Genomic DNA, 14,696 nt, shown 5'->3' on the forward strand with positions numbered 1-14,696 from the left:
ATTGTGACTCATCCCGATCTCTTCACTGTTCCTGTCTTTCAGACGTTTTCACGCGCTTCGGGGGGCGGCTTGTTGTTAAATTGAGCGTGTAACGCTCTTACAAGCAAGCCGCGGAGGCACACCCGGGCCTCCCGAACTTCAAGCCAAGAAAGTAGCTACGGCAGGGGGGAAAAAGGAAGAGGGAAAGAGGGGGGGAAATACCATCCAAACTTTGTGCCCAAGGTATATGATCAGTTAAAAGGCTTAAAAGCTCGGGGAAAATTGGATCAGGGAGAATCGTCACCCAACTTTCATTATTTCCAAGTGGTGTGATTGAATTAAAGGGCAAGGAGATGGTTAGAGGAGGGGATGGAGGGACCCGATGCGTAATGGTGTGGTATTAAATTCTAATTAGAGATGCAGGGAATCACTGATAGGGGAGGTTAGACAGCTTGGTCCCCCAGTGCCAGCCCAATAGCCTGATGAGTTATTGTCATGTAAAAAGCGCCAGCAATAAGACCAACCGCTTTGCTATTGTCCAAGTAGAAAGAGCCAAGTTTATTATGAGGACTCTATGCTCTAGAGACCTCGGGCTAGGCGGCTCATAGGAGGCTTTTCATAAAACAAGGCTGTGCTCCTATAAAGGAGGCCAGTTTTGAAGCAGGCTTTGAGCAGTGCACATCTACCCACAGTCAAGCCTCCTTCAAACCAAAAAAAAAAACAGAAAAAAGAAAAAAAATACAACCGCTATCTCTCCCCAACAATTTGAACATTAATTTAAATCCTGCTGTTTTTAAATCCACATCGAAATAGACATACGTATATATTTTGAAACTGCTTTTTTAATCCACCGAGCCTTTGCAAATGTATAAAATGGAATATTCTTACCTCAATTCCTCCGCCTACGAGTCATGTATGGCCGGGATGGACACCTCGAGCTTGGCATCAGCCTATGCGGACTTCAGCTCCTGCAGCCAAGCCAGTGGGTTTCAGTACAATCCGATCAGGACCACGTTTGGAGCCTCCTCCGGGTGTCCCTCCCTCACCCCGGGTTCCTGCAGTCTCGGGACACTGCGGGACCACCAGAGCAGCCCGTACGCCGCAGGTAAGGACAATCGGTTCTATTCCCCGCTCCAGAGCCTCTTCCCCGGTATATAGGAAGCCGTGATTGCATTTGAAAATGGAAATGTGTTTAGTATTTACCAAACGAAATTTGCTTACACAAATGAAAGAATTTATCACGTTAGAAGTGATTGCAGGCAAGCGGTAATTCAGTTACGGGGTTACACTATCCCTGTCACACCCGAACCGCCAACAAAATTATCTTAAGCTGCCAAAATGATAGGCATAATTTATTTACTTTGCGATGAGACGTAAAGCTTAGAAAATAATGAAATAACCACGGAATAAAGCTCATTACTGGAACTGCATTTGTTACTGTACAACGAACGAATAGGGTGACAACACTGCATTTTCAAAATTTTTACTTTTTATATATCACAATGTCTCATCATCATTACACATTGTTAATAAATACAAGGTATTGACTTAGTAAATTTGTATTTTACAGTAATTCTGATCTGGTCTAAGTTATACAGTTGCAATATATTAATTCTGATACAGGACATGATTTATTTTCATTTGACAATTTCAACTACTTATTTTAAAATCGTAGAAGTACTGAATCATCAGCTCTAACACCAACAAGAGATGAGTTTCTGACTGTAAAAATTCTTTATATTCTTCTTCTTCTTATTATTATTATTATTACTTATCCCTATTATTACTACTATTATTATCGACAACAACAACAACAACAACAACAATAATAATAATGATAATAATGCTACTACTACGACTAATAGTAACAACAACAGTAATAATAATAATCACAACAACAACAATGACAACTAAAATAACAACTTCATTTCTTTATGTTCTTCTTCCCTTCAGTACCCTACAAATTGTTCACGGATCACGGTGGCTTGAACGAGAAGCGGAAACAGAGGCGCATTCGGACCACTTTCACAAGCGCACAGTTGAAGGAACTGGAGCGCGTTTTCGCAGAGACACACTATCCAGACATTTACACGCGCGAGGAGCTGGCGCTTAAAATAGATCTCACAGAAGCCCGCGTCCAGGTTGGTTTCCCTCAAGAAGTGAAATTGAAATGAAAATACATGTGGATTGAGCATTCTGCAAAACAATTGTGCCAAACTATTTCGCACATTTTGTGTAGTTTCACCCAGACTATCAATCTTCAACTTGACGTCGTATTGTATATACTATATGTATGTATGTGTATATACGGCTATATATGTATAAATGCCTATGTGTGTGTGTGTGTGTGTGTGCGTGCGTGCGTATACAAGCAAACAAACACACACCCACACACACATACACACATACGAATGTATAGGTGTATGCTGTCAATGGACATATAACTACGTAAAATTGTGAATGCTGCTGCAAAATTCAAATAGCCTTCTGATTGATGATTACACCTTTGCAACTATGGGGTAAACGTTACGTATCCAATTTTCCAAGTTCATTTGGTAATTTTTAGAGCAAAAAAATCTGGTGAGAATACAAATTTACAAAAAACAATCTCCCCTGTGCATTAGGACTTAAATAGTGAACGCAATATTTGCTTGAAGCCTGAATGTTTTTGTTCGTGTTCTAGGTGTGGTTCCAGAACAGGCGCGCAAAATTTCGCAAGCAGGAGCGCGCGGCAGCCGCTGCAGCCGCTGCTGCCAAGAACGGATCTTCAGGGAAGAAATCAGACGCTAGGGAGGATGAAAGCAAAGAACCGAAAGTTACCGACCCAGACAGTACGGGAGGTCCGGGTCCCAACCCAATTCCCAATCCTAGCTGTGGGGGACCAAGTCCGACAGGGGGACAGGGTAACACCGTAGCCAGCGGGCCAGTGGAACAAGTGAAGACGTCTACATCGGGTGGTCTGGTTGGCACCGCATCGAATCAAGGATGGGCCTCCGCCCCCGGCACCATCACTTCCATTCCGGACTCATTAGGTGGACCATTTGCGAGCGTACTGTCTTCACTACAGAGACAGAACGGAACCAAAGCCACTTTAGTAAAGACCAGCATGTTCTGAACAGTGAGGAGAGACGCTCGAAAACATAAACGTAATTTAAAAAGCAAACGCTTAAAACTGGCGACTGTACTGCCCCGAGTAAAACGAGAGGGATTTTCAAAATACTGTACATTCACAAGGCCGGTCAAGACATTGGAGACGGAGGAGAGAACATTATTGGTCGCAACATCTTTGTGAACGTTCTGGATCCCTCTGACCACCCTTTGATGTTATTAGTTCTCCATCAAGGAACCGGGTAGCACAGTAAATCTGGGTTCTGAGTATTTGCTTGTTTCCACCCATCTGCCTTTTCATGATATATTACCGTGGTTTTGATCGGCACTTGCGTCATTGCATTAAGGAAATTATCTATCGCCGTGTAGGTTTGGCGACTGCCGCCAGATTTTCCTGCTCTTAAAAACTCAAACAGTATTAAAATCTAATACTGTATTCAAATTTTCTCTGACCGTACGTTAATTCATCGCTATTTTTGTTTGCCTAAAATGTATAAGCCCCATGGTCGATTGTCACAACACTAATCGCCATACACATATTTTTAATTTAAGGATTATAGAACATTTACTTTTTATTTCTTTTTAAATTGTTGCGAGAATTTCAGTTCATATATATTTTTCACCAAAGGCACAAACTACAAATTTCAATGTTATCAAGAATAATTCAGATCTGTGTGTGTCTTTCTACGGCTGTGTTTGTGTGGCTCAATTGTATAGTGTTAATACAAGTGTAAAATTGTCATCTATAGTTGAGCATAGGATATGTTTACCCTTGTACTTTATGGAGTCTTTTTGACGTTTTACAAGGTCACCACGGGTTAATTTCTTTCAGTTACAGAGGAAAGTGTTCCGACATTGTATTTATTAAAATCTTATTTGCATGTTGTCCTTTTCAGTCCAATTTTATGATTATCCATTTCCCTTTTTGTGAGCATAATATGGCAGGTTTTGTTCAGGATTTGAAAGCTATTTATATGTAAGTATAACGGATGCTTATATTTAAGAGGGAAATATTTCTACATGTGCTTAGTTTTCCAGGAGTGTACCATTGACTTGGTTGTTAATAAAATGATGAGCAAAGTTACTCTGGAATTTATATTCCTTCAAAAGGCAACTGGTTGTGGCTGCATTTCACCAAGTGTTATTCAAAAAATTATCTAATTAAAATGAAATATGATCGGCATGCACATTTAATAGAAAGAAATATAGATTAGTTCGCAAGAGGGTGAATAGCCGACTCCGGTAAGGACCCTTGCAGAATCCATTATCACAGTACTGTGTTTTAATGCCCTCTAGCGGTACTTTTCAGAAAATCAAAGTTTCACCATTCTCGACATAAAAAAATTCTGTTTTAGATAACTCTGAATACTGTCTATTTAAAAAATTAAAGAAACACAAGCTGTGTATTAGTTCAGAGGCGGTGTGTCGTTTCGCTATGGAAGTCTGTCCATTTTCCGCTTTCACTGTGCAACACTGTCGTTGGCCGATTACACAATTGTTTCAGGACCACGGACAGAGTCACGCAACTTCTCTGTAATGCTTTCTGTTATAGGATGAACGTGCAATAACCAAATGAGTCCATGAATGCATTTTCACGCAAAAAGCTAAAACAATAATAAGACGCAAATACACGATACATTATGAACATTTTATTTACAAACATACATTTGCTATAAAAGCCATTTCATTTCAACATTTATTTAATCTGTTATTTTAATAGCTTTCAAATGAAAATCGTAATAAATACAGAACTTAAACGCATGTGTTATCGTTGCCATTGCTTACATATGCCCCTCTCCCTTGCTCAGAGAAGGCCCCATTATTGCCTTTTTCATTGACCCTCCCCCTAATCAGGTCACAACTTGGATTTCATCAAAATTTAGTCATACGCAAGCAGAATTGAAACACTGACATAATACATATCAACGGAATACTAAAGTATCTAAACGGTCTTTCCACCGCAAACGTAATGAAAGGGGAATATGCTTAAGTTCGAGATCCCTTCCGTTCTAGAATTTCGGGGGATCTTCAAAGGAAAGAGGAGGGGGCAGGGCGATTCCGCAGCCTTATCTCGGGCAACTGGCATATGCAACTACGTCATGAAATGGTTCTACAGGCCATGACGTGGAGGTTCGCTGGAGGTAGAACAGTGGTTCTGGTTCAATTAGAATGTTACCAAAAATAAGAAGAAATTGCCAGCAGCTTAATGTTGTAATATTTTCAACCCGATAGCACCAATGTCCAATCTACATTCAGATATGGGAAATCATAACTGTATTGGCTACACATGGAAAATAGGGTGCTGGTTTGAAAAAAAAAGGTAATTTCGAGTGTATTTATCAGAATCTCAAAGCACTAAAGGCAAAGTTTCATTACACTTGGAAACATTTTTGATTTTAGATGTTCCGTGTGGGTAAGTAAAGTTAAAAGAAGCACAAGCAGGATCATTCAAACCCCCGACAACAGCCCTATTCTTCCTCTGGGTGTGACGTGCACATTAATCTCACACGAGAGTAAATGAACCATAAAATAACATAATCTTCGGATTGACTCTCCAGACCCGTCATCCCAGAATATGTGCAATCGTTTGCATTCCTAAGGCACAGGTTTAATATCATCTCGACGGCAACAGAAATAAGATTTAAAATGAAGGTGTCAAGGGAAAACCATCTCTGCAAAATCAACCATGCATTCTCTCTTAAAATAAGTTACAGCAATCATCGGTGATACCACCCAAAACCAAATTTGACATGTAAAATAAACTAAAGATGCAACAACCACTCGTTAAATATATGAACCCAAAGCTTCGGACCTGCCTTCGTAAAACCCTTTAAGGCAGGCAGGTCAATGTTGAGCTGGGCTCCACATACAAGGTGTCGCCAGATGAAACAGACTCTACGCCGAGCTCTGGCATTCCAAAAATAAATAATTAAAAAGGTCAGTCAAAAAAAAAAAAAAACTCCTGGCCAAAAATGTTTTTTTTTTTTTAAATCGGCCAGTCAAAAGACACACTCAGTGTTCTAAAGCCATTGAAAGCTCCGCAGCCTCCATGCACGCTACTGCAGGCAGCCAAATCAGAGCTCTGACTGCAGTACTAGAGTCCAGTTAAAGAATCACAAATATCCGGCTGCTATGCACACCCATCTCCCATTTTACAGGGAGAAGGATACGAGCGATACTTCGCCATTCACAACAAACAAACAAAAACGAATGACAGAGCCAGAATTATTTGATCCGTTTTGGCTTGGTGTCTCCAGTATATCGAAATACAGACAGATACTGTAAATTTTGGACAACACAACTTGCACTGGACGTCTGAGAGATCCCTAGGAGTGTGTTACGTAAGTGCACACGTCTCTACAACATGAGAGAAATTGGCAATGTCATTGTGAATCTAAAAGCAAGGAGCAGTTCCAGTGTGATTGATATTTAAGTCCTTGCTGACCTACCCTAATGCCCACTGGATACAAAGGGAGAAAAAGAACCATTGTATCACACAGCGGGTCTTCATTTTGCGAACGAACGAGAAGCAAAAACCAGCCACTTAACAAAGCTTGCATACTGAAAATAAGACAGTATTGTCATATGAGAAAATACATGCACTTCTTTTGCATAATATTTTGTTACAGAAACAAAATTATTGCATTAGCAGACTCCCATATTGCATCATTAATGTTTTATATAGAATTCCAAATGAAACAAGAAGGTACAATATGATTCAGAGATCAGCGGTATACGGTACATCCAGTGAAGTCCAGTTCTTAGCTTATCAAACCATTTCCCTATTTTTGTGGCGAGACAAAGTTAAGGTCATTCTAACTTCAGTTCTCGTGAGTTAGGAAAATGTCAGTGCTCCAACGCTTAAGTCCTGACTGGGGTCCCAGCGGCGATTGTCTCTCTCGAAAAAAAACAAGGTTTCGACAAACCGAAATGTTCTCTGTGCTTCAGCTGTGTGGAGATGAGGCCCAGACGGGTCACAAGGTGGTGGGCTGGCCCGCAGCTACAATCAGGACAGAGGAGAAGCATTAGCAACATGCTAAAGTTCCGTTTAGCTGCTTAGAAAAATCACCTGTGGTGCAGGTAAGAGGCAAAGCCAAAGCTTGCATCCATACCCCTGCTCTCAGGTATTCAGAATGGCAGCAGTCAGTTCTAATGGTTGAGGTAAAAGGTGTGATTCTTAAGTCCCCTCACAGAATACAAGAGATTCTATGAGATGAATAACGCTAGTAGGCGGTTTGAAGCAGAACATTTTTTAAAATCCAAAGTGGATGAAAGAACATCAATAAACTGCTTGTGTGTGTGTGTGTGTGTGTGTGTGTGTGTGTTGTTGCTTTGCGCTTACCACGTGATCTTTGATAGCACTGCTGGCAGTTGAGGAGGCCATTGCGAATTCTGACATCAGTCCCTGTGCTGGTGTCCCCGATCTGACCTTTACAGACCCCACACTGGAACATAAGGTATATACACAGGTTTTATACACAGGTACATGCACAGTTTCATTCACGGATACATACACAGGTACATGGAAAGGTTACATACACAGGTGCATACACAGGTACACACACAGTATAATGCTTTTCTGGTACATAGATATGCCGTTTTATCAAATAAAAGTACAAATGATATCTGATTAATAGCTCTGCACGGACAGCGGTAAACAGTAGGAGGTGCTGTGGCTGTCTGCACTGACTATGGTAAACAGTAGGAGGCGCTGTGGTTCTCAGCACTGACTGTGGTAAACAGTAGGAGGCGCTGTGGTTGTCTGCACTGACCTTGAAACACTGTATGTGGAAGTAGAGACTGAGGCTCTCGATGATCATGGCAGCACCTTTACCCAGAGGGTGAGCACAGCTGGAGCACAGCTTCTTCCCACTCACTGACCTGCAGGGGGCGACATTTCAAAGACAACACTGTGATCTCCCTGCTGCAGACAAAGTGAGCGAGGCCTCACTGTGAGGGCAGGGCTCCACACGTGGGGAGGGGGGAGGGAGTGGGTGCGGTGATGTGGGTGGGGCTGGGCGTGTGTGGGGGTGATGTGGGCGGGGCTGGGTGCGTGTGTGGGGGTGATGTGGGCGTGTGATGTGGGTGGGGCTTGGCATGTGTGTGGGGGTGATGTGGGCGGACTAGGTGCGTGTGTGGGGGTGATGTGGGCGGGGCTGGGCATGTGTGTGGGGTGATGTGGGCGGGGCTAGGTGCGTGTGTGGGGGTGATGTGGGCGAGGCTGGGCATGTGTGTGGGGGTGATGTGGGCGGGGCTAGGTGCGTGTGTGGGGGTTATGTGGGCTGGGCTGGGCATGTGCAGGAGATCCTACCTGTTTGGGGACTGAGGCTGAATGGAAGATGGGAATGCAGGTGATGAGTTTGCTGCTACACTGTCACAAGATCCAGACCTGTAGACAAGTCAGCGCAACACTGAACACGGAACTGTGCAGTCCTCAGGAGGAGAGTGTGCCCACCGTCACAAACAACAACAAACACGCCCTGCGTTTCACAAACATCAGAACTACAGCCATCACAAACAACAACACTCCCTGCATTTGTGTCTGTAGCAGTATGTCTGTAGCATTGGTCTGTGTTGTGTGTCTGGAACAGAGTGTCTGTCACAGTGAATCGGTAATAGTGTGTCTATAGCTGTGTGTCTATCTGTAGCAATGGTCTGTAGCAGTGTGTCTGTAGCAGTGGTCTAAATTCCAGTGTGTCTGTGGGGACAGTGTGTGACATGTGAAATATTCCTCTGATCAGCACTTACCACCAATATGAGGACACACAGCTGATGTGTACACAGACACACACACACACACACACACACACACACTCACACACACACACACACCTCTTAGCTCCTCTAGGCTGTGTCTGCTCTGGGTTCAGGTTGCGATCCAAAGAGGCAGTCTTCTTCTGCACCCCCTCCACCTCCTGCTGTGGGCTCTGGGTCTGTATACTGCTCCAGGGTGTGTCTGCGCCAGGACCAAACACACACACACACACACACACACACACAACTCTACATTAATGATAGCAGTACCAGTGGCATTTCTACATGCTCAATATCTTTGAGAAACACAACAGCATTGTTCCTGGTATGCGGGGAGTACGACAGGGAAGTGTGTGTGGAGTGTGTACAGTGAGGTGTGTGTAAAGTGTGCATTGAGGAGTGTGTCCCGTGAGGTGGTGTACAGTGAGGTGTGTATCAGTAGAGTGTCGCAGTGAGGTTGTGTACGTGTGAAAGTGATTAGTGTCTGTGGACAGTGAGGAGTGTTAAGTGAGGGAGGTGTATACAGTGAGGTGGGAAAGTGAGGAGTGGTACAGAGAGGAGAGTGGAAGTGAGGAGTGGTACAGTAGAGGAGTGTGACAGTGAGGTGTATGACAGTGTGATGTGGAAGTGGTGTAGAGTGAGGGGGACAGTAAGAGGGGTGTAAAGTGAGGAGTGTGTACATGAGAGTGTGTAAGTGGAGAGGTGTACAGTGAGAGTAGTTGTAAGTGACAGTGTGTGTATTTGCATTGAGAGTGTGTTCATCGGCTGAAGCGCTGGGTGTTGTGTTCGCAGGCCACAGGAGGCCTGCACTGCTGAGGAGCTGCGTTCAGCTCCGTCTGGACTGGAGCCTGGAGGAGCGATCTTCTGGGAAGGGGGATGGGGGCAAGAGGGGAGGAGAGAGGCAGGCAGGAGAGGAGCATGGCAGGGTGAGAGGAAGCTTAGCTTGACACAGTTGTATAAACATGCATACAGTATTCTCCACTCGAGACAGTGTGGTCTGCACAGTGCATGCATGCATAATGTTAGAGTTTGGACAAAGCCTGCAACTTAGGTAAAACTGCAAATACAGATATTTTACCTGTGTGAAAACTGACACAACACCCTTGAAATGGAGCCACCATTGTCTTTTAAAAATGTATTTAAAATATTGTAACCATATAAAAAAAATGTTCTCACAGACATTGAATGAGCAGCCCTGGCCTGATGCTCAAGTTTCCTTAAAATGAGTCAATAAATAAATTAGTCTTCAGTTTGTGCTGGTATTTTCTGCTGAAAATGGAGGCTGCACATGCTGGCTGTGTGGGAGTACCTGTCTGTCCCCTGTACGCTGTGGTCCTTCTGTCCCACAACCACTTCCTCTGGGCGTGTCTGTGGGAGAAAGACAAACCAGCATAAGTGAGAACAGCGCAAAAAAAATTCAGGTGGGGCTGTAGATCTCCAAAGACATCACGTCTGGCACTCCAGTAGTCAGACCCCTCCCACCCCTGGAAGTCTAGCCCCTCCTACTCCAGTAGTCAGACCACTCCCACCCCTGGAAGTCTAGCCCCTCCTAATCCAGTAGTCAGGCCACTCCTACTCCTGGTAGTCTAGCCCCTCCTACTCCAGTAGTCAGGCCCCTCCCTCACCGCCTGCTTGTCCAGCAGCTCCTGCATTCGCTCCAGGTTGGCTGGCGATGGGAGGATGGCGTCCTGGGGTTTGCCAGGCGGTGGCACGTCCCCCCGGGTGGGTGAGGACAGCCTGGAGGAGCGGGGTGTCAGGGGCGCCACCGTCTCCTCCAAAATCCTTCTCTCCTGCAGGGCCAAAATAGCCCCCAAAAGCATCACTCAATATATCGTTTTTCATTCATTTAAATTTAAGTTTGTCTTTAAATTTAAGAAATCTGTCTTTCCATGTGAAAGAAAAATTACACATTAATTCAGAACACTTTCTTCATGATTAACCCACATGATCATACGGAAACTCTTTGCCCAGAGCAGATAGAGATCACATAAAATAGAACACACAAAAGGGAAGCTATTAATTAAAATGCAGCTAATGCTAACATCTGAAAACAGTGTCCACTAATGCTGCTTAACTGTGAAACCACCTCACTCACTCACCTCCTCATGATACTTCCTTTCCTCCTCCGCCACCTCCTTCTGCGCCCTCTCCCACTCCCTCCGCAGCTTCTCCTGCTCCTCCTCATACTGCTCCTGTTCCCCATCACATGACACAGGTAAACAGGGAAACAGGCCAATAAACACACACCTGGCCTGGAGGTTTTGAAGAAACGTCCTGGAAGCAACGCTCTGTTTCTGTGCCATGTCCCGACGCGGTCTCATCAGGGTCCAGGCCAGTGATCCACGCTGAGCCAATCGTCCGACACACACCAAATAGCACGCACGCACACCACGATACCAAGCAGCACCACACCACCTACACAGCACACACAAACTACAGCAGGCACACGTCACCACCACGCACACACACACACAGTAATACATAATTACGATTCCTGTGGTATGATTAAATGCATTATAAATAAGCCCATGTTTTCATACAAAATACTTAAAAACCAAATGGGAAAACAAGATAATTGATTTAAATTTTTTTCACAATTTCTGCACCATTTCATAATTGTGACGAGAGACAGAGGACTGAATGAAACAGATACTTACAGATGAGCTGTCTTTCTCCAAGCCCTCTGCGAAAGACAAACAGTAGAACTAGCATTAATCACACTCTGGATTGTGTGAACTATTTCTCAAATCCATTTAAAGACGTCACACTCGAGCCCTCTTCATACAAATACGTCACAAGGAAATTATTTATTTGAGGTGCTACTTTGACTGAAACAAATATCACCTATACGGTTGTAAGGGAAATCTGAAGAAGCATTTAAAGTAAAGAACAATTCTTAAAAAAGTCTGTGAGAAGTGGCAGTTACCTGGCAACAGTGGAGGCCAAGGCGAGGGGGCGTTTCCCTCTGTGGGCTCAAATACGCTCTTTCTCGGGGGACTGAGGACCGGTCCATCTCCACTCCGAGCCAGATCCAGGGACCTGTTACTCTGTGAGAGGCACAGGTCAGTGTACAGCTGATCCCACATGATCTCAGATCCCCAAAGGAATCTTTCATTCTGCTGTGATTTCTTCACCAGGGAAGTAATGTTCCACAAGGTCAGCAACACATCACAGTGTGACACACTGCAAACTTACAGAAACTGAGCAACAGCAGCATACAAGAGAGGAACAGGCAACACACAGGTGCAGCACAGGTGTGTGTGTGTTTCTGAGTATGTGTGTGAGTGCGCGTGTGTGTGTGTGTGTGTGTGTGTGTGTCTGAGCTGTGTGTACGTGTGTGTGTGCGTGTGTATAATCTGCAGTCCTTACTGTGGGCAGGGTCCTGGGGTGTGTGGGCGGGGCTTCCTGCTCAGGGTGACTGGGAGGCGTGTCCTTCCTCTGGGCGGTAGGAGGCTGTACTGGGGAGAGAGACTCCGCCCTGACGCCCTGCACACTGGCCTCCACTCTGCTGCACGGCTCCCCTGTCTCTCCATTAACCCGCACCATCCCGTCAGCCTGCAAACACACACACACACATCCTGTCAGCATGTCACACACACACACACACACACACATACACACACACATCCTGTCAGCCTGTCACACACACACACAAACACACACACACACACACATCCCGTCAGCATGTTACACACACACACACACTCACACACATCCCGTCAGCCTGTCACACACACACACACATCCCGTCAGCATGTCCCTCCCACACACACACACATCCCGTCAGCCTGCAAACACACACACACATCCTGTCAGCCTGCGAACACACACACACACACACATACACACACACATCCTGTCAGCCTGCGAACACATACACACACACACATACACACACACATCCTGTCAGCCTGTCACACACACACACACACACACACATCCCACCAGCCTGTCACACACACACAAACACACACACACACACACATCCTGTCAGCCTGCAAACACACACACACACATCCTGTCAGCATGTCACACACACACACATCCTGTCAGCCTGTCACACACACACACACACACACACCTCGTCAGCCTGTAAACACACACACACATCCTGTCAGCCTGCAAACACACACACACATCCCGTCAGCATGTCACACACACACACACACACACCCCGTCAGCCTGCGAACACACACATACACATCCTGTCAGCCTGTCACACACACACACACACACACACACACACAAACACACACACACACACACATCCCGTCAGCATGTCACACACACACACACACACACACACACACACACATCCCATTCAACCTGCGGGACGTACACACACACGCACACACACTCCTGCACACCCACACGCACAGACCACAGGTTGCATATTTCTTTTATTGCCCATTACCACACACTCGGGCTTCACCTTGACTGACTTTACGCTCATCTGTGAGCTTGTGGGCTGGACGTACGGTTTGGGACTCAGAAGAGGCACAGGCTTGCTGTGGGAGGCGCGGGTAGGGGCGTGGCTGGGGGCGTGCTCCAGGGAGTAGGCCTGTACTGCTGGGGCCTTAGTCTGAGTTTGGGGGCCCACTGTTACAGTCTCCAGTGTGGCGCAGAACTTGGGCGTCAGGGCAGTGGTCACGGTGCAGGAGTCTGTGGTCTGGGAAGGGGCGAGGGCCAGAGAGAGGGGGAGGGCCAGGCGACGGGCGAGGCCTGTAGAGGGGAGGAGCCAGGCAACAGGGCGGAGCCTGAAGAGGGGGAGGGGCCAGGCGACAGGGCGGGGCCTGATGCAGGGGAGGGGCCAGGCGACGGGCGGGGCCTGTAGAGGGGAGGGGCCAGTCAGGGCAAGCCTGTAGAGGGGAGGGCCAGCGACGGCGGCCTGAGGGAGGGCCAGGACGGGGGGCCTGACGTGGGGAGGGCCAGGTGACGGGGCTGGGCCTGATGCGGGGGAGGGGCCAGGTGATGGGGCGGGGCCTGTTGAGGGGGAGGGGCCAGGCGACGGGGCGGAGCCTGATGCAGGGGAGGGGCCAGGCGATGGGGTGGGGCCAGTCCCAGTGGAGTCCGTGGCTTTGGGCAGCTGCAGCTTCTCCAGGACGGCCTCGCTGATGGTGTAGCGCAGGGCGTAGCGGTGCAGCACGGACGCAGCCTCCTCGGGGGTGCGAGCGCTACGGTACGCCTCACGCAGCTCCTGCTCTCTGCGCTCCCTGGGGAGAGGAATACGACCACAGTCAGACCACGGCCATGAGCAGACCCAGACTGCATTCACACAGAGACTGGGGTCTGACCGAGACTGCATTTACACAGAGACTAAGGCCTGACTGAGACCATATTCACACAGAGACTACAGGCCGACTGAGACTGCATTTACATAGAGACTACAGGCTGACTGAGACTGCATTCACACAGAGACTGGGGTCTGACCGAGACTGCATTTACACAGAGACTAAGGCCTGACTGAGACCATATTCACACAGAGACTACAGGCCGACTGAGACTGCATTTACATAGAGACTACAGGCTGACTGAGACTGCATTCACACAGAGACTGGGGTCTGACCGAGACTGCATTTACACAGGACTAAGGCCTGACTGAGACCATATCACACAGAGACTACAGGCCACTGAGACTGCATTTACATAGAGACTACAGGCTGACTGAGACGCATTCACACAGAGACTGGGGTCTGACCGAGACTGCATTTACACAGAGACTAAGGCCTGACTGAGACCATATTCACACAGAGACTACAGGCCGACTGAGACTGCATTTACATAGAGACTACAGGCTGACTGAGACTGCATTCACACAGAGACTGGGGTCTGACCGAGACTGCATTTACACAGAG

General features: G+C 46.5%; 3 protein-coding genes across 3 annotated transcripts; 1 reads left to right on the forward strand and 2 right to left on the reverse strand.

The window, feature by feature from the left end:
- Nucleotides 1-336: 336 nt before the first annotated feature.
- On the forward strand, nt 337-4,163 carry phox2ba (paired like homeobox 2Ba). Its single transcript, XM_064334852.1, has 3 exons — nt 337-1,084; nt 1,933-2,120; nt 2,663-4,163. Exons 1-3 carry the CDS (start codon nt 844-846, stop codon nt 3,092-3,094), a joined length of 861 nt encoding a protein of 286 aa, XP_064190922.1. The 5' UTR covers nt 337-843; the 3' UTR covers nt 3,095-4,163.
- A 558-nt stretch (nt 4,164-4,721) lies between these two features.
- On the reverse strand, nt 4,722-9,095 carry LOC135254576 (LIM and calponin homology domains-containing protein 1-like; the record flags this gene model as incomplete). The annotated part of the gene is made up of 5 exons (XM_064334863.1): nt 4,722-7,087; nt 7,430-7,532; nt 7,860-7,968; nt 8,399-8,476; nt 8,920-9,095. Coding segments are annotated over 5 exons (492 nt in total), but the record flags the coding sequence as incomplete, so codon positions are not given.
- A 504-nt stretch (nt 9,096-9,599) lies between these two features.
- On the reverse strand, nt 9,600-11,144 carry LOC135256036 (LIM and calponin homology domains-containing protein 1-like). Its single transcript, XM_064337910.1, has 4 exons — nt 10,941-11,144; nt 10,467-10,631; nt 10,151-10,209; nt 9,600-9,705 (listed from the first exon to the last, which is right to left on the reverse strand). Exons 1-4 carry the CDS (start codon nt 11,142-11,144, stop codon nt 9,600-9,602), a joined length of 534 nt encoding a protein of 177 aa, XP_064193980.1.
- Between the last annotated feature and the right edge of the window lie 3,552 nt (nt 11,145-14,696).

Source organism: Anguilla rostrata, chromosome 5 (genome assembly GCF_018555375.3).
Source record: "Anguilla rostrata isolate EN2019 chromosome 5, ASM1855537v3, whole genome shotgun sequence".
Lineage (NCBI taxonomy): Eukaryota > Metazoa > Chordata > Actinopteri > Anguilliformes > Anguillidae > Anguilla > Anguilla rostrata.

What these genes read in the sequence shown, in the direction of transcription:
- phox2ba (XM_064334852.1), top strand. Translation starts at nt 844, where the DNA reads ATGTATAAAATGGAATATTCTTACCTCAATTCCTCCGCCTACGAGTCA. An exon ending in GAGCAGCCCGTACGCCGCAG is followed by an intron (nt 1,085 to 1,932) that starts GTAAGGACAATC and finishes TCTTCCCTTCAG; the next exon opens with TACCCTACAAATTGTTCACG. An exon ending in TCACAGAAGCCCGCGTCCAG is followed by an intron (nt 2,121 to 2,662) that starts GTTGGTTTCCCT and finishes TTCGTGTTCTAG; the next exon opens with GTGTGGTTCCAGAACAGGCG.
- LOC135256036 (XM_064337910.1), bottom strand. Translation starts at nt 11,144, where the DNA reads ATGGCACAGAAACAGAGCGTTGCTTCCAGGACGTTTCTTCAAAACCTC. An exon ending in AAAGGAAGTATCATGAGGAG is followed by an intron (nt 10,632 to 10,940) that starts GTGAGTGAGTGA and finishes TTGGCCCTGCAG; the next exon opens with GAGAGAAGGATTTTGGAGGA. An exon ending in AGCGTACAGGGGACAGACAG is followed by an intron (nt 9,706 to 10,150) that starts GTACTCCCACAC and finishes CCCCCTTCCCAG; the next exon opens with AAGATCGCTCCTCCAGGCTC.